Source organism: Colletes gigas, unplaced genomic scaffold, assembly GCF_013123115.1.
Source record: "Colletes gigas isolate AHSC1104 unplaced genomic scaffold, ASM1312311v1 Colletes_gigas_Sc00001, whole genome shotgun sequence".
NCBI lineage: Eukaryota > Metazoa > Arthropoda > Insecta > Hymenoptera > Colletidae > Colletes > Colletes gigas.
Window position 1 is genome coordinate 12,015,125 of NW_025106630.1, and position 20,248 is coordinate 12,035,372.

The 20,248-nt window shown below is 46.5% G+C and overlaps 1 protein-coding gene across 5 annotated transcripts in view; it reads right to left on the minus strand.

Moving 5' to 3' along the window:
- The window catches only part of LOC122396283 (microtubule-associated protein Jupiter), a 66,154-nt gene that overhangs the window by 15,711 nt on the left and 30,195 nt on the right, over positions 1-20,248 (minus strand). For 3 of the 5 annotated variants that reach the window (XM_043394566.1, XM_043394556.1, XM_043394528.1), the window contains exon 1: positions 7,040-7,375. The exons of the other annotated variants lie outside the window; for them this stretch is intronic. In XM_043394566.1, coding sequence (XP_043250501.1) covers positions 7,040-7,101 — 62 coding nt within the window. In that variant the 5' untranslated portion in view covers positions 7,102-7,375. Of the gene's footprint in view, positions 1-7,039; positions 7,376-20,248 lie in introns of those variants that run through there. 5 annotated transcript variants of the gene reach the window in all.

The following is a 20,248-nucleotide window of genomic DNA, read 5'->3' on the forward strand; positions in this document are numbered from 1 at the left end:
CTGCCGTAATACGGGGGGGGGTTTCTTATATCGATACCGGTGAAAGACTTCCGGGTGTAAAGTTGCATGTTCACGCGACGTTAAAACGATGGCATTTTAAAGCCATGACGGCGTGGACTTTTTGCAGCGGAGGTAGATGACCCGACTGTCGACGCATTTTGCGCTAATCGAAGTGCAGTCGAACCAACAGTTACGTCACAGTTCTTATATCGTCCAGTCACTTCCGAGGAAACGAAACAAGATCATGAAATTACCACGGGCTGAAGGTTGATCACGAAGAAGGCTCTACAGTGTATATAAATAATTTCCGCGATTCCTATTCTCTTTCAGGAAAAAGGTTTCTCGAGTTCGTGCGTAGGGTGACGCAAAGACGTTGGGCACTTTCGTATAAGATAAGGGAAAATTGAAAGGTAAAACGATTTCTCCGCGAAGCATTGTTGCACGGACAACATCCTGTGTCGCGATTGACAGAAGCTTGCGACACTCTGCCTCGCCATATAGAGGCGCCGCGATGAATGCAAATTCATGCGTCCCGGAGATAACTCGAAAAGAGCCTAAGAGGATCGTTAAATCATTGGCGAGCGATCCGTCGTTCGCCGCGACAACTTTATGCGACGTAAAACGCAATCGACATCGATTAGGCGAACGATCGGTAATCGAGACGTAATCGACGATGCGACGGAGGGGCCCTAATTGTGTCGCTCGTAACAAGCCGCGAGACAAAAGAAGCGTACGTAAACAAGCGTCGAACTACTTGTAATAGGTGTTCCCGATCGTCAGGACTTATAAGGAAGCCGGATCGCCCGGATAAAAGTCGACGACTTTACGTAATGGATCGCGTAGCCGACGAAGTAATAGACGAACTTTTACGCGAAATTAACTAATTGGCCAATTACGCCTCTGCCCGGACGATCGAGCATCGTAACCGATCGTCTTATTCGGTTCCGGTGAAATCGTCGATCTATCCCCTTTCGAGAACGTCCCTTCTTTAGCCAGCCCCGCGGCCTAACAAGCGGATAATCACGCGAACAACGATCACCGATCAAAATTTATTTCGACGTCGTTTCTTTCAATCGCTCGAAACGATTTTATACCTCGATAATATTACGCTCCATTCTCGATCGAGACATATCAGGTGGTTGCAAAAGTTCCCATCGTTTTGAGAGATCTATCAAGAATCCACCGGAAAGGGTTAATCCGATTTTCAGAAACTAACGACCGAGGTGAACGTTCGGGACTTCCTCCGTCGTTCCAATTTCGCGACACGGGAATAACAGGTATAATTTCGAGGTAGGAATAATGCCATTCGAAAGAAACGCTACACGTCGAGGGCACTTTGAATGTTTCATGCGTGGTCCTGAGAATCCAGGTTCATTAAGGACGCTATTAAGCCACTAACGAGTGCAAACAGAGCCGAATATCGCGTTTCCGTCTGAAACTGTTCCGAAGTTCGCGTTCCGTGTATCACACATGTGAAACGAAGTATGAATTATCGAACGCACAGTACGTGCACCGTGAACTTCCTCGTACGCTGCTCGTACAAAAGATAGCGTCGATCGTTATCGACGAAGGTGTGCGATCGATCGACTTCTACCATTTCGCGCTACACCCTTATCGTCCGGCACGAATATAGATAAGAGTCAATGCACCGTAAAAGCGACGGATATAAATAAGGGTCTCGGTGTAGGTGGCTATACACCGCGATATCAATGACGCGACCCAATCGAGCACTCACTTCGAAGAAGTCATTGCGTGTTTCCCTCTTTTTCCTTTTTTTCTTTGTAGCTTTCGTGCCGACTTCGCACACGATCGGTTTCGTTATCGCGTCTCCGGGAAATTGGACCGCTTTATTATCGTAACCACGTTCGAGCACCATCGACAGTGAGTCATCGCCGAACCCCGATGCCGCTTCTGATGATTCTCATCGATCGTAAATTGTTCTTGACGCTGCGTGTGTGTGCTTGCTATCGCCCCGCGGGACCACGTGTTCGCGAATCAACGATCCTTAGGCCAGCTAAACTTATCGCGTTCCAAGATACCTGACTTTTACAGGGCTCTTCAACCAATACTGCACAGAGCAGTGATACCTAAACTTCTTCTTTTTTTAAGGATCTTCCGTGCAATCTTTCTTGAAAGAATTTTCGTTTTCGAGAGAGCGTACGAGGGTCTAAACTTCGGGTGTGTGTATATTATCTTCAGCGTGAAATTTATGCAAGCAACTACCAATCTACCGATGCGAGTTGCTATCGCGTTGAATAGCTTATGTTGCTAGTAAATTGCAAAATTTATTATGTACGTAGTAACATCCGCTGTTAAAGGAAACAACTGAAAGTTGTACATTGTTTAACATTTCTATCCCAAAACAACGCACCGAATGGAAAGATAGTGTTCGTACGTATGTAGTAAATGGGCTTCTATGCTCAGAAATATAGGGAACAAGGTAATTTCCTGCAAAGACCCGATACAGGTAATTTCTCGAGGCAGGGGGTTCGATATCGAGTGGCAAAGGGGTAACTTGGCGGCTCGAAATGAACGATAGGTAAGGTCCAGACGGAGTTAGCCTCATCGGGGCTTCCCCGCGTCACGCGCTCGCGAAATCCGCCTTTTCTCGTAGGAAGCCCCGAAGAACGGTATCCACAAAAGCCTACGACGGGGGGGAAGCCGCCTCGCGGGGGACAGCGTGTCCACCCTTTCGTGTCGCGTGCAATGGGGGTGAGTAACCCCATCTCGAGGGTAGCCAACACGCCCGGAAAGGGCGTCTCGTTCTACCGTAACGCGATACGTTTCGATCCACCTGGAACTTCGAGACGCGAGCCTACGACTCGTTTTACACGTGGATCATCGACGACGAAGAACTCGAGGAGCCGCGAAACCAAATGATCTGACATTTTTCCCTGTTTTTCAAGCTTTCGAGAATAAATTCATGGATACTAGACGTCGATCATTCCGAGATAGGATACATAAATTTCGCTCAAGAGCCGTCGATAATGCAACGTGAGAGTCTGGCGTTGGAAGAGTGAAATCGTTTTATTTCCTTATGACGATAGGTTTGGAAACAGATCGCAAAAGCCTCGCGAATTTTCTATCGTATCAACATCCTTAACGCCCACCAATAATAGATGCAAGAAATCTCCATTCACTATATTTTTTTAACGATATTAACAATTCCAATGGATGCCGCGCAACGCATCTTGCAAATCGTATCTACTCTCGAAGCAAGGCAAGCAAGTAGGATGGGACACAGCACGGGAAAAAACAAGCTTCGCCCACGCGCCGTTTAACAGCAGATCTCATTATCCTCGTTTAAGAAAGGACTCGTTAAAAACGTTAATCGTTGATTGATAATTGGTCGAAAATTAGTCTCCGCCCGAGGGATCCTCCCCAATGAAATTGACATTGGTTTTACTTTTCGTCTCCTCTTTGTCCCGTCAATTAGCTTCCTGTCAATTGAAAAGACGGGCTTGCTTTTTCCTCGTGTCGACGGGCTTACATATCGGTAGTGCGTCATCGCGACGAATTTTTATCAGGCGATCCGGGAGTTCCCATGACACAGTAATCGAACTGTTGGCAATCGCGAACGCTGGCCCAGCGTTTTTACAGTTGGCAGTCGTCCCAGACAGTTTAAGGTCCTTGGGTCAGGTCAGTACCGCATACACGGATTTTTCCAAGTAGGGCACGGATTCCGGCTAACTATTCGAATATTAAAATACCGTACTTTCTCGAGCACATGCCCTCCTCTGGCTTCTCATTACTGCTAAATCAGCGACGCGAGACGCGAGCACACACAAAGGCCACCGCGACGAGTGGGTGCGAAGACACCAAGAAACGGCGTCGCGTGTTCTTTTCTGTTTGCGTAAGAATTCGCCTAAATGGACCCAAAGGGTAGCGCAAACGTCGTAACGAGGACGATGACGGAATGGCTGCAGCCGCGCGTTCGAGGAAACGACCCAGATTCCGGCTAATCAAAATCTTTAATAAGAGAAATTCGGAAACCGCCTAGCACTAAACGAGCTCCCGACGAAACTTCTTAACAAGAGAAATCCGAAAACTCGCGGCGATCCAATTCTTGGTCGAGGAATTCGTAACGATCTCCAACGCGAGGAACTCCGAGAAGAATTTCTCTAATAAAAAACGTGAAACCTTTTCGTGTCTCTCTAAATACGATCCTGTACAATTGTTTTCTGTTTAAATATCTAATATTTTTACCCAATGTACGTTATATACAGGTGGTTCGAGGATTGGACTGAATTTCAATAAACGAGTCGATTAGAATTTCTAATATGAGAGATTCGAGGAATCCGGACGATGGATCGAGGTTACGGAACAATTTCAACGAGCAATCAAAATGTGTAATATGAGAAGTTCGATGCACCACTAAGATTAAACCTCGCTTTCGAAGAATATGACGCCTCCGATGCGTCGGTCTGTAGTTTTTCAAGTACCTATGTCATCCGTGGAACAGGTTCCAAAGACGATCGAGAGACGTTCAAGACGCGTCAGAGTTGGGCTTGTTTATCACCCGAGGACAAAGGCGGTACTGTACGGAGTGTCTATAGAGCAAGCATTGTAACGGGAGCATCGATGGGAAAGCGTGAGCGAACGCTCATCCCCGGGACCTGCGGATAAACATCAATCACCGTGGTACAGATCCGATCAGGACGATAACGAGGTCTTCTCCGCGGCGCGGTGTCGTGACTTCGCATTGTTTCGCCGCACAGGTGCGAAAAGAGAACTCTGAAAGTCGAGTCGTAACGATTTTCACTGGGACATCGATGCCCCCGGACCAATTTTATAACTGCTTTTGTTAGATCTACTATGGGAAAGTTCCTTTTCTCGACGCGTACTTAAAAATCGGTGATTGCTCGAGGATTTTTACGAAAACTGTTCGGCCGACCTTTTACTGACCCAGATCGGCAGTAAACGGATCCTCTGTGTTAATCTATTAGAGATATTAATGGAAACTGTGTCCATTCTGTCGAGGCTACTATCCTGATTAACCTGCTAGTGTTTGCAAATTTTGTACGTACTTTCTCTTCTATTCTTCATCGTAAAAACTATCCCATCGGCCTCCTCGAATCAATAAAAAAAGGCTTTCATCGTCGATCGAACGCGATTGACGGCGGATAATTCCCGCCACGAAGAGAACGAACGCAGGCATTCGACGAAGACCGACGACTGCAAAAGCCGCATCGGTCGAACTTTTCCGGCAACGAGGTTCCGGATAAAAGATCGAAAGATCGCCGCGTAGGCGTACGGAGAAACGGGGTGGATGGGTTACCGCGAAAAATCATGACGACGGCAATTAAGTACGAAAGTGCCCGGAGGTGACATCCGTGTAATTACAGCCGGCGGAGTCGAGTACACGTCAATTACACGAGGGCGTTGACCACATTTTAACGAAGCTCGATTGAATAAATCTTTTTCGTCGTCGGCGCGCGTGCTGCTGGCGTTCTCGTCGGAAATTTTTTCCTTGCCGCGTAAATCGCTCGCGGGAGGGAAACGACGCTTTCCCGAGAGGCAACGCTCTTCGCGGGTCAATCGGTATCAGCGCTAAGGCGTTTCCTCCCGCGGGTAGCGAAAAGTCCAAAGAATGAAAACGATTGAGCAATCGGGCGGCTAATCTTTTTTCCGCGAAATGTAAGACCCTCGACGAAGCAACAGTCACGCTTTCTACACCCGACTGTTCCCCACGTTTGTTCCTCTATTTCGGTGCGGTCTCGACATTTGACACGTCGCGACACACTTCCTTTGACCGAGGTCCCTACCCCCGGGAGGTAACTCGAGCAGGAAGGACGTTGATCGTGTTATAGAATCGGCGAAGATCTCAGTCACGAGAAATTACCTTTCGTGGTCTGATAAGTGTTCGAACACACCCCGGTAATTGTTTTGCTTCGAGCTCGTTATCGTTGCTTTTAAAAGTTCTTCGTTGGGCAATTAGAGGAGTCCCCTCCCGGAGGATGTGAGATTTCCTGAGAAACATCCTGACAATTTTTATCACTGCTGAAACCACTTAAGTAATTCCACAGATAAAGCACTCGGTTAAAAGTACCGGTGTAACAGTTGTTTATCCTCTTTGTATCGAGATAGCCCGCGCGCGTCCACCGCGATTCACGACGATTAGGCCGCGGGAAATTCGGAATTACGGTAAAGGTCCAGTCGCCGAGGAACCTGACGATTTGCATACTCCTCGACGATTTTTTTTGCTCGTGGGAAAATCTGCCCTTATCGACAGTGACCTTGAAGTTTCCACGATTCTTTGGGCGGCAACGAAGAGAGCGCTGCAGCATGGCGACGAGAGATTCAAGGACCGTCTCGCGAGATGTAAATCGATCGAACCCAGTCACGGTTGACGATAGATGCTACCGCATCCTGTCATTGGTCATATTTCTATGTCTTCCCTCGAGCTCGAAGAACAAGCGGTGTACATCGTGTTCCTTTTCCAAGTTTAATTATTAGAGATTATATTAGGCACGCTTGGAAACGTTCGCGTGAAATTAATTATGCGAGCAGAAGTCATAAACGATAATTGTATACGATTAAGGTACACTGTTTTTTTAATTTCAATATAGAGAACACTGACAAGAGGAACGAAGTTGAGAAATAATTTACTTCGTACTGTAGAAATAAACTATGCACTACCTGTACTATTTTCTGAATTTCAACATGGACTACGAACACTGGCGAACGAAAGAATAAAAAGATTCCCAAGTAGAGGTAGAAGAATAAAACTCTATAGAGAAGTCAGAAATAATCTCCTATCGAAAACTACACTGTGCACTGCCCGTAGGATTTTCTCGATCTCCAATATGGGCTAGGAACACCTGAGAGTAGAGGGGGAAAAAGAGCGAAGCACTCCTATAATTTCTGACTCTAAAAAGTCATTCGTAGTCCGTTTATAGTAGCAGCGCCATCCTCCCCGAGGTATCGCGAGTTTTAATAAAAATGTCACGAAAAAGGGACGGAGGTCCGGTTCCCGGACGTCCAGAGCACCGGAAAAGCCGCAGTGCGGTAGGAGAACCGGGGAGGTTCCGGAAATTACCTTTTCTTTCCGTATCCGACATTGTCGAGCTCGACGTGTCTGTACGTCGCGTAAGTGGCCATATCGTTGGTCGACGACAGCTCTCGAATTCTCCCTCGAAGACGTGCACACGTATACGGTTCTCCTGTTCGTCGGTGTTCCGGTGTCTTCTGCTCCCCGGCACACAGAAATAGCCCCGAAGTGTATGCGCGTAAAACAAAAAAATCGAAGACCCGCGGGGCTTTTCAGAGCCTCCCCGAAGCAGAGCGTCCTTGGTCCGTGCGAGGCGTCTTCCTCTTCCCGAAGCAACCGCGAGAAACGATCCTCCCCCGTGCGTAAAAGGTCACGATATTTAGTCTGCCCCGTGGATCGTGGGTGCGGATATAGTCGGTGCCGCGTTCAGGCGAGAAACTGGCAGCCGAACGAGGATCCAGCCAGTATATAATGCCTCCTCCACCGGTGCTTCCCTCCTCTCTCTCGCTCTGTCCACCGCACTGCCTCTCCTGCGCGTTCTTCTCTCGCACCGATCTCCTACCACCCCCCCCCCACCCCCACCTCCTACAACTGTCTCTGTTCCCCTCTGCAAGCTCCTTCAGTCTGATTCTGTCTGCACGAGTATCCCCGGTCTCGCTTCGATCGGTTTTCCCACCTCTCTCTCTCTCTCTCTCTCTCTCTCTCTCTCTCTCTCTCTCTCTCTCTCTCTCTCTCTCTCTCTCTCTCTCTCTCTCTCTCTCTCTCTCTCTCTCTCTCTCTCTCTCTCTCTCTCTCTCTAAGCGCGGCTCTCCTCTCTGCAAAGCTCTCTCTTCCAGAAGTCCGTCCGTCTCCTGGTTGACTCTTCTCTCTCTAGCCCAGCTCGACGCGCCAGTCCACCAGGAGCTACGCCACCATCCCGCGCCGCCTCCGCCGCGGATAACCCCGGCAGCGCTGTATGCACTTCCACCCCCGACGGAAGGCCGACGACGCCGACGCCGACGTCGTGCATTCACCTCAATCAATACGCTCGGCGAACCAGACCGGGGACCGGCACCGGGGAAGCGCAGGGGGGGCGGACGTGTGCCAGCGCGTAGGCATCGTCGTCGTGTTCGGTGCATGTGCAAGCCGATGCACGTGCGAGACCGACCGCGCACCGGAGATAATGAGCAGGAGACGAAACGGGGGCGGAGGACGCCAAAGCTCCCCCCCGCCCCTCGTCAAGGGCTGCGATCGTTAGGGATAGGGCTTTCGGGGATCGTCGCTTGATTCCTGCTCGCGAAATGTCGCCCGCGCGACTCTCGACACCACTAGAACACGGTCCTTTCCAAAATAGGGGGTCCCGACACGTCGGGAAATTTAGCGACTTCCAGGTGAAAGGAGTAATTATAAACTTAAACATTATGGTTGCTTTATTAAGATTATACCGAATATGACGTTTTGCGTATAAGCAACTTTTTGTTTTCCTTTACGCGAACCATCTGTACTATGTTACCAAGGAAGACTAACAGGACTGTGAAGTATTTATAAACTGATTTTGAACCTCTGTTCGAGATCGATTTAAAACGCGTACAATGACCCACGGTTAGAGATCATTCAGGGTCATTGAACAATAGAAAATGATATACGAGGAACCAATCGAACATTATCGCGTCTTCCCCGGTTGTTGGTATATCGTAATCTCTCTTGTAATCGACGAAAAAGATCGGTGGTATGTAAGGAAACACTCGATCATGCTGTACGCCTCATATTTATCTGTATCCATAAATACAACTATCGGTGTGGCGTACGCTATCGACCAAAGAGAAGCTATTAACATGATATTCATTATATCCGCCTTGAAACTAGGCAAGATTGATCCGATGCATTCTTTTTATCCATAAAAATAGATAAACGTTCAGGTGGTTTATTTTAAATACCAGCCACTATATATAGAAGGTGTTTCATAACGCGCGATACCTGTTAATTTAGTAATGAACGTGTACGACGGCAATGAAAAATGTTCGAATAAACCAGCATTACGATTTTCTATTTTTTTTAAACCCAGTATTCCAAGACGCGCTGAATCTACTTAAACTTCTGCTATAAATCGCTGCTATCGGTTCCGTATAATCGATTCTATTAAACTGTTTATGTACAAGTGCCCGACGACTCCTTGTTTCCTGTAATGAAAAGATTAACAGATCAATCTCATGTCAAATCTTGAGTAGTCAATTGCATGAATTATTGGGACGGAGTTCCATTACACGTTGTAAGTCTCGTATGATTTATGCATGACGATGCACCGTTCCATTTTACCCGTGTACTCAGGTAGTTCTCGAACGAACGATTTTCTAATAGATGGATAGGTCCTCGAGAACTTACCGCCCGACTTGCTGCTCGCTTCCCCGGACTTTAATCCACTAGATTTTATTTCTAGAACCACTCGAAAACAATTGTTTATTCAACACCTATTGCCGGTGATGAAATACTTCATCAACGCGAACGACTGTGAGCTGCCAACGGATCCGTCTGAAAACTTAGAACTTTTGAAATATCGGAGAACTCTGCGCCACGACGATTCCTACCTAGCAATCTGATCGAAGGTGGTCATTTCCAAGCACCTATGCATTATGGGAGTTCAAATAAGTCTCCGTATTCTTTTTTTATTTATTTCATATTCCCTTTTACGCGCGGTATAATATATTTAACACGTTGGCTGCAGACTTTTCCGAATAACATGACTTTAAAAGCCTGCTCAGTCTATCGAGCCTGTTGGGGGCGATTCTGACTTATGTTCTCGTATCGAACCACCCCCTTTGGGGTTGTACTACGTTTTTTAGAGCACCCTGTGCACGTCTAGACGACTGCTATCGACAAGGAACGCCTTCGGTGCGTGTTTCCCTGACATTGAACCAGTTGAATATTTTACAGAGATAACGAACAAATTCTTTGCGGATCCGATAAAATCTGACAATCGCTCCAAAATTTTTTCCGGGCAATTTTCGAGCCGTCTCCAACGCGTGACATTTTTTTATAAATTGAAATCGACCAAGAGGCGTGTAAAAAAAATTTACGAGCAGATTAAGATGGATGTTGGAGGCCCGGGTGATTTAAACGTCGGGGAAAAACGACGCTTCGTATGCACCGGCCTTATGCATATTGTAATTTCAAAAATTCCCGCCGCCATTTTTCCATGAATTTACAATTATCCCGGCACGTCGCGTTCCTCTTACGTGTCACGCACGTCCATTAATAATAAGCGACAAAGCTCGAAACATAGTGTTCCGTGCGGCCACGATTCCATATTGCGATTTCAGTGCCGCGAAACGAGACGCACTGCGCGCGTTTCTCGCGTACGGTTATTTAACGCGACACGCGAACGCACCGGTACTGTGTCATTCTCAGTCGCGAGCCACAACTTTGCAGCGCATACAGTGCATCGCGAATAAAAATTAACGTTAGCTTCGTCTCGCGTGCTGGGCACGGTTGGCCTGAGCCACGTAGCAACGGGTAAAAGAAACATCGAGTCCATTCAAAGCGTACAAACTTCGTTCGAAAAGTTTCCCCGAGACTTCGAGGTAGATGCATAGAAAAAATACGAATTTCGAACGTGTTCCTGGTAAAGTTGGACGTGTAAAGGGCACGTTAGCCTCCCCTCGTAGTACACGGATGCACACGAGACGGATCTCGCGTTGCAATCGATGCGAAATTTTAAGGGTTTCTACGGTTCGCTTCGAAAAGGGACGAGAACACGAAGGGTTGGCTTCCATTCGCGACGGCACGTGGGCCGCTGGACGGGGGCGTTTTTCAATCGACCCCCAACACTCTTTGAGTAATTGACTGATTAAATTCTCGTCCCTCCCTGTTGGTCTTTTAGAACGCTCGATGGAGGCATCGGGTTACTGAAAACTTAGGGGATGAACGGGTCGAATCGGTCGCACGGTAACTTCGACGCCTGTGAAGTGCATCGGATAGAAGGCTTATCGACGTTCGTTTCGAACGAGCGTAAAAAAAATTGTGGCGTTGGAGAAACTGCGAGTTCTGGGGGCAAAACCGTGAGGTGTGAACGATGTGTGTGCAGCAGGGGTAGCTGCCTCTGAGTCAGCCTCTTTTGTTCGGAATCTAGGACGAGTACTTGGGGGGGGGTGTCTACGCTTTGAAGTTCCCTCTTCGAACATTTATTCACGAACGTGCCGCCAAATGTATTGCGAGTTTACAACAATCTGTCGCGTCGTGATCGCCGTCGTCTTGTATGTCGAAATACTTTTGTCGAACTTACTCGTAACGTATAATCCGACGTTCCAAAGAAGCATTAAGTCGACAAGGAGCCCGAACGAACATTAAGCTGCGACATTCGACCGGAGATGTAATTCTTAATCGCGGGTTTGATACGTTCGAGACTGACGTTTTATAACAAAACTATAGCCAAGTAGTCGCCAACATCCTTGCAATCCCTTCGACATGCCGCGACACTGGCCTAAACGCGTACAATGTTGCATGACTCACGATTTTGCTGAACCATCGATCTTAAATTGAAGCTTAATCATTTGTTTAAGAAAAAATGTAGTAGTACTTCAGACGTTTTAAAATATTATAGTAGAAGCCATTGACAAAAGTTACAACAATTGGAGGATCTATACGAATTTGCTACGGCTCGATACTTCGCGAGCTTCAAGCCTATGCTACATGAATATGAATCAGCTATTCAGGAGGAATATCATTATACCCGGTACACAGACGTCTCCGTTGCTCCAGATCTAGAAGTAGTCTAGACACGTGACCCCCTAATTGTTCGGAGCGGATCGTTGATAAATGGCACCAATTATTTCTTGGATCACCGATAGATTGTTCATTGGACCGTTTAAGGGTACGCGATACAACGTCCCATGAAAATCCACCGCTAATTACGCGCTGATTTACGGGCAACCGTACGGACGGATTGTGGAAACGCTATTATTTATGGACAATTATACGTCGAGATCCTATTTCGTTAAGGAGCGGCAGAATGCACGTTTACTGCGCGCTCCGATCGTTTGCGTGGCCAACCTTATTTCCGCTGGACGATGAAGAATACCAAGGCTGACTATCTCATTGAATCCGACGAGCATTCGTTGATCTTACCGAACAACGCTACAGGGGGTTCATCCTTCGTCGTTTCCCTTCTGTTCTTCGACCGCGACTTGCAACGATACCTTCCAACAGTATCAAATATTACCTGAGCTACCAAAATTACAGATTCTCAAAATCTGATCTTGAAACTTCAGTGGATTTGTGCAATTGGCATTTTGTTCGGTTAAAAACTAGAATTTGGTATGTTTTGCTGACAGAATTTTGTGATCGATGTGTTGGGGAAACGACGTGATCGACGCGTGAGCGCGGCGAGGTTCTCGATGGTCTCGCGGTGGTTGTTATAATGGATGGCCACGATGGGCGGAGCGTTTTCTTGGCGAAACGGTACCGAAACGCGGTTACACACTCGGTTTCCGTTTTGAGCGGACGCGCGTAGCGGTGTACACACAGGGTGAGCAGCGTGGCGAGAGCCGCGGCTGCGGCAAAACGAATAGAACAGAGCCACGAAACTAAAATACGGCGAGCTAACATTAGACGCTAGGCATCCGCGATATTTTATTTTTACGATTATGTTCTTCCACCGTGGCTACCCCGAAAGCAACGTACTCGAGACGTAACGCAAGCTGCAACGCGATTACGCTCGCGGGAGAAAAGCTACCTGGGATTGGAGAATTATCGCCTCGGATAAACTGCCCCTTTTGCCCTTTTAACGGAGGTTCGCCAGTTTACGCATCCTTTCCAACAACCAATCCTATGGCATTCCGGATGTCCCGGGGACTTAACCTCTCAGTTTACAGCCATCAATTTTTCCATTCGCTGATAATCCGCTGGTAAATTTCGTTCTAACTTTTGAACGAATTGTAAGAGAGGTTTTGACGTTTACGTTTGCGATAGAATAGGGGGGTAATCTTGCGAGCAACGTCGTTTCTTATCTTTATGGAAACTTCCTCTGTAACGCACTACTCGGATCTTAAGAAAATACCATTTTTGGCAATTAAAAGTAAGCGATATCGAAACGATCGATAGATCATGGTTTTTGTTAAGTGGCGTGCAATTCCTTCTCGTTCTCTCGCAACTCTCTAACCCAGGCCTAATCACAGGTCTATTCAATGGGATGTAATTCATTCGATATCGGAATATCAATTCGTCGGCGGGGGTTTTCAAGCGCGTAGAATAGGTAAACTCGTTTCTGCAACGCGCTTCCTTTATTTCTGTCGCCGGCAAACTAGGCGTTAGGCCGTACACCGAGGCGCAAATAGGCTTCGCGGGAGATTGACACTGACAATGAAAATTCATGAGAAACGCGGCGCGGCGAAAATCACGCGGGCGTTTTATCAGCGATAGGCAACAGTATCGAAGACCCGGACAGAGATTAATGAATCGCTGAAAGCGTCTAGACCGGTCATCCTTTTTCAGAGAAACATCGGCCAATGGTATAAATCATCGATCGAGATTGTGCACGTCGGGCCGACATCGCGTTCGAATCGAATCACGGCATGGTTACGCGGTCAAACGGAGAAAAGTATTAACGATAAATTATTGCACGTAGCGAGAAGGTTCGCCCGGCGCCGTGATGCGTGTCATTCGACCGACCCGATGATAATACGAGTCGCATCGGGTTTAATTATCATCGAGGGGGTAATTGATTCTCCGGGAGCGTCCCTACGTTTCACTAGTTTCCGAGTCATAAATATTCAGACAACACTTTTCAACTCCTGTTACCGATTAACTAAATTTCTATCTTCCGCGTTCATGATCGGTCGAGCGTTAATTTAAGGAAGCGTTCGAGAGACTAGTTTCTTTTTCTTACAGCGCCGCAGTTAATAACTGCTTCGAATTGCGTTTGTTTATCAACGAATTGTTTCTTTTGGTTGCAAATACACCGACGTATCGAAATTAAAAATGATCAAAAAATACAGTCGCCCTTCGTTTTCTATTTATTTTCCAACGAAGAGGTGTCCAGCGGTAAATGTATGAGAAATTTTCTCGTCGGATCTCCGTCCTTGTAGTCTATTTCGCGCGCTGGTTCGAATGATCGTACCGAGATCGATCGAACGTTAATGAAGAGGCAAAATGAACCGTACGTCAATACTGACACAATGTCGGCCTTTATTGCTAGCTACAAAGATAGATTCGATTTCCTGTTCATTCGCTTCAATGAGCCATTACGAAAGGCCATTTTCAAATGGCTCTTCCTGGTGGTCTTGAAATCATCCGTGAAGTCACTGTCAAGGATTCGCTTCCTTTCAACCGCTGAAACGTTTCGATGAACTTCCTTTAAATTCCTCTTTTTATCGAGAATTTTAGATCTTTTGGACTGTGTAATTCCCGGAGATAGTTTTGACCTAGATCGTCGCGTTCCATTTTTGGTGATCCATCGATGGTCCATATTTCTCTCAGGTTGGGCCGATGATATCCTCTATGCAATTCGATGATAATGTACAGGGGTTGCCCGCAGGGGTTGATCGTTAGATTCCTTTCGCCCCTCTGTAACGACCTCCCGTACAATTTTGGCGGTCTCTCTGGTCGCTTCTGGCATCCATTTCTTGTCAGATAAGCAACTTGACAATTCGATAACACTGACCGAATACAGATGGTTTTGAGAATAACCGTTGTGTAAACGTTCTGTTCGTTGCACACGTAGAAACAATGTAATCATTGAAATCTTGAAGGAATATTCAAACCTAATTATATCATTCGCTAGTTTCTTCTACGTTCTTTTTCATGCCTCACGAAGGAGGTGTAATTCGTCTCGACTGCGCAACGTTTCCATTACACGCTGCTCCGCATAATTATAAACACCCCGTTGATTTTTATGTTTACGTACGATAATACAGTTTGATCGTCTCGAAGCTGCTCTCGCGTTACTCGACAATGCAAGTCGCAAGAACAGAACTTTTTAAAATTCCTTACTCGTGTTACTTTCCACGACTTCAACTATTACCACAACGACAAAGCTTTCACGGAGCATAAATCTCCGGTTTCGTGGAGAATGGTAAATCCTCGATCGTTGTGGGATTAATCGATCCCCTGGATGCTCTAATAAACGATCAAGATATCTCCTCTTGTGGTAGCCCCACCGCGTCGGTGAAATCCTTGCGAAGCAAAGAGAATCTTAAATGCATTCCGCGCGTGTCTCCGTTTTCTCAGCTTTCGAGAAATTTGCTCGGGCCCCGACTTAACTGTACGAGGTATTAATCCGCTGGAACCGGCGTTCATTAGTCGCCGCGGAATAACGCATCCCGCGTCCCTGCCGGCGACCAAGAGACGCTCGTTCTCTTTTCCGGTCGTCCCGTATCGCCGATAAATCCACACGATTTGCATAAACTCCAATGAAATCGTACGCGATACAAATCGACGATAAATCATGCATTAGTCTGTTGGAAGTGGCTGACTCGTTCCGTGGACGACCACCGGAAACGCGTCAGCCGATTCTTCTGTCCGTTGGACGGCCGATATACGCGCGCGAATAAATTCTCCGACCGGGTTTCAAAAGCTGACTCGAAATATTAGACGGTCCCCGGCGGTGTCTCACGGGTGGCAGAAAACGGGACATTTTCACCGACTGTCTCCGGCGGCCACATTGTGCGATGCAAAACTGTCCCTAATCGCTTCGTCTTCGTTGCACGGTCATCTCTGTATCGCAGGTGGAACGGTTCGTCGGTGGTAGAAAGCAGACCGCGTTTCACAGTGCAAACTTGACGAATGTGTGTCGATTTCGACTTCTTTTGAGCACCAGCAAATGTTTGACGACTAAATACTGGGATCGAGCCGCGCTCCCAACGGCCGCCATCGAACAGGAACTAGGCAAACTGTTCTCGTTTGCTCGACGACCGACGCTAACCATAGGGACTTTGAATTAGCGTTCCAATAACCCAAACCCCTTAATTAGATAGTTTTCAAAGTTACGGTCCAAAATTTATGCACTCATAGTGAACGTTTCGGGGTGTCAGACGCGAGCGTTAAGGGGTTAAATGTTAGATGGCTGGGAGGCTTATATAAGTACCAGAATGGAACCTTAAAGCCTCGAGCCTTCGAAGCTCGTTAGAGTGCAGCTTTCGCGGACGCTACTTCGAATCACTTCGAAGCGATTCGAATATGATTCCGAGTTAAAAACTGTTGAAAGTCTTGGAAGTTCTGATAGTCTTAAAAGTCTTGGAAGTCTTAGAAGTCTTACAAGTTTTAATAGTCTTAGAAATCTTGGAAGTCTTGAGACATTCGGTAAGCTTTCAAAGCTTAATGAGTATTCAATATCTTACGCTCTTTATGCGCATTTCGAAAGTCCAAAATATTCCAGGACTTCGAAGACGATGAAGACTTTCGATGCCTCGAATCTGACGCTATAAATTTGAAATTCGCGGCTAATCCGAATAAAGATAGCGAGAGTCGATCGATCAAAGGTCGACGATATTGCGACGCGCAACCCAGGCTCTCGAAGAACGCGGGGAATGCATCCGTTTAACGCTCCCACAAACACCCACGATGCCACGAATGAATGCGATGTTCGTCTGAAAACACCCGTAGCGCGTGGATAACGTATTCGCTGAACATTTACAAGCGCCGACCGTCGCTGAAAAGATTAATACCGCCATGTGGGTACAAGAAAATACTATCGACGGGTTACTACAATCGGTTTCGCTCGGCTCGAGTGTGTCAAACGGTCGTGGATCTCCCGGTGAAAGCAGCAATTGCTTTACGCATCCCGGTGTCTAAACGCGGGTTGCAGTAGTTTGACAAACGCCTTAGCCAGCTTGACAAAACAACCGATAAACTTAGACTCTGTTTCGTTATTCTTGATTTTCGCCTCATTTATTATATTTTTATAAAATATAAATTTAAATTCCTCGAGTCCAATCCTGATTTGTTGCAATTTCATATATTTCACCATGCAATACATTTATTCAAATGAAAATAAGCTCCGAGAAAACGGGGAAGTTTATCAATCACGCGCGACACGCGAGGAGAGCCTTCGCCATTACGTAAACCCGCATTGCGAGAGAACTGGTATCCACGATTTGTTAAGAAACATTGGGTAAAATCGTTATTTAATAACCGTAGATGCAACGCATCGATTGAAATCAGCCGAAGCAGTTCAACCACGTTTCGCCGCGATAATAATCAAAAGGCCTAATGCAACGGTGGCCGCAATGACCGGAGGCATCGGTTGCATAATCAATCCCCGTTCATTAGGGACAGTCTTTTTGTGATTATACGCACGTATAATGATTCATCTTCGTAAAACTTATGACTGGGTCGAGTACGGGATTACGGCTTTAAGCATACGGTTCAACAATTACTAAATAAACTGGTCGGACTCGACGAGGAATTTCGTAAAGTCCAGCTTCGAAAGAAAGCAAGGATCATCGTCTTATGCAACTCTCGTGCAACTGCGATTTAACATTTTCTATATTCTGTAAAAAAAATCCAATGTTTTCGAGAGAGAAATTCGAGCCAATTGGCCGTAGGCAAAACCAGTAACGAGAGTTATAATTGTTCATATAATTTTTACACGTGAATTCAAATTGACGGTTGTAATTAGGTAGATCCCTTAAAAAGATGAAGATACCAAAGTGGAGCGAAACACAAGCGAGGTGCAAGAACTGGGACGTCGCCGTGATAAGAAAACCACGGAAGACAGCGTTAGCCTTTACACCCTGGAACCTCTGTTCGATAATAAGAGTGAAATTTCCTAAGGTGCACCTGGCAAGTGTCGCCGTTGTGTAATTAGGTTTTTGTCAGGCGTGCGAATTAAAATTTATCGCCTCGCGGCGACTGCAAAGCAGTCTCTCATAAGCGAAGCACCGGGTAAAACGGAAACTTTCTATCGGCCGTTCTAACTTTTCCTGAAATCCATGTTTGTCACGCGTGAAAGTGCACGATCTTTTACGTACCGACGCCTCGCGTTTAACCCTTTCGCCCCGACATGCTTCCGATAAAATGCGATCCCCGCGATCGGAACACGTCCCTCGCGAATCGATACCGAGCATGCATAGCTCTAAATTCCTTGTGTTTACGTTTGAACAAAATTTTTATAAAATTCTCCGTGATTTTTGTATCGAACTCCGTACGATCTTGGAAACGAAAGGCTCGAGCCTTCGGTTTCTAGCGCGAAGATGCGGTTTGTAGCAGTTGTAGCTGTCGAACGGGTCAATGATAGCTCCGGGGACACCTCCGACACGTTGAATCGAATCTCGTTAACGACCCCGGTTTGTCCAAACGCGATACAGTCGCGACGACTTTCCTGGGGCTCGATCATCGAGCGCAGAAACGCCGGTTAACCACGGGGAAAATAAACTCCGCAAAGATCTAACTAGCGTGCCGTGACGAAACCAAAGAGAAGCATCGAATGGAAGTTCGCGATTCCGGAACACCTGGCCGCGTACACACGAGCTTAATTAAATACCGAGTCGAGCCGGCCGCCTCGAAAGGCGCACTTTCGTGGGAAATACTGTTACAATGTGCCTAATGGACGCTGTAGAGTGTTATAGTTGAAACTCACCGTGACGAAACGATGGAGCGTCGTCATTTTGTTTAACAACCGCGCTGCAAAACGCTGCTAGCGAGGGATACACAAGGGGCTCTTGATAATCGTGCTGGTGTGTCTGTCAAGCACACTGTATTTTGTGAAAATCATGATATTAAATTAACAGTACCGTCGAGGCGTGAAATCGGAGCTCGATCTTTTATTTTAGTTTTTACCGATTCTCCGAGATTCCACCAGAAAAGACAGCCAACCATCTTTGTTCGTCGACTGTGAATATACAGGGTGAATTTTAGACTTTATAAAAGTGAAAGTTTAATTTAATCATGTGTACTCGTCATTCGTTAATTATTATGTTGACTTCACAAAATATAGTGTACACACAATTTGCAAAAATTATACACTCACCTTGATAGAAATTAATATCTTTCAACAAGCAAAACGATAGAGATAAAGAGAGACTCGTAAAATAAGCTAATAAGTCATAACACAAACAGCAACGTAATTGCATACGAATTTATGGTCCGATTAAGGAGAAGTTGTGGGAAGCTGATGGGGATTACGCGTTTGATCGATCGTTAAAAGAAGTCCTCGTTTATTCTCTCTTTAAATATCGAGAAATACCTGCGATGAGAAATTTCTTTGGTAATTAGCCATGGATTCGTCTATGTTAAATTGCCCGTGACTTACCTGAAACAGAAAAGGAAAAACAGAGTTAGAGACACGGAGAACAATTTTGGTTTTACTTGGGTTGGGAGTCGAGAACCTTCTGGATTCACTGAATCCATCTTCAGATCGAAATGTATGCTCCAATAAGAGTAAAATTGCACGAGGAAGCAAACTTCAACGCGTTCCAAATAAAAGATCGAACGTAACCTTGAAATCTTGGAAGCCTCGAGGTATCTAGATCAGCCCCCAGCGGTGGTTGTCGAAGCCGTTGGTACCTCGAGCGCATTCGTGACGGAGAAAATAATGATACAGCACCGGGGAAGTAATTGAGAGCGAAGCGTGGTGGAAGATCGCGCTCGAAGGCGCGAGACACCCCGGAGCGGGCAGATTTAATGCCGCGTTAACGACCGTTTTGTTAACCACTCGTCAACCAGCCCCGGGCCGCGACACGTTGCTAATAATTGATTCGATAACCGTCAACCGTGTAGCTCGATTGCGAATCGTAAGAACCGATCGCGTCTCTAATTCTCCGCCGGGAGGATTAGCATACTAGCGAGGCTTCCCTCTGACAGCGTCCAACGATAAGACACCGAGTTCAACTTCTTTCTAGCTCTGTGAATTTACGAGACAGGACTTTTCCATTTGCTCTGCCTATCCCACCACTTCGATCGTGTTTAATTTCCCACGCTAGTACGAAGTGGAAATTTGATCTCTGATCATTCACGGCTGCTAGTTCACAAGGTACTAAAACGTTTATGGTTCGATCTAACTCGTGTCTTGCCTGTATTTACGTTATTTACGTCTGTTGGCCCACGATGCACTAAACGCCTCTATTGGCTTGACCTAGCCCAGGTCGAAACCCGATTGCTTACAATTACCGAGTGTCGCGAGCACTTATGGGTACGCAATAAACTATCCGGTGCCGCGGTGACCCTTATCGGGGCAGCGATAAGAACCGGGACAAACAACCCGGAGCAAACGCTCGGAGTCTAATTTGAGCGGCGAACGGTAAATCCATAATTTCAGTTTACGATCGAGCGAGGTTTTTCGTGGAAAGC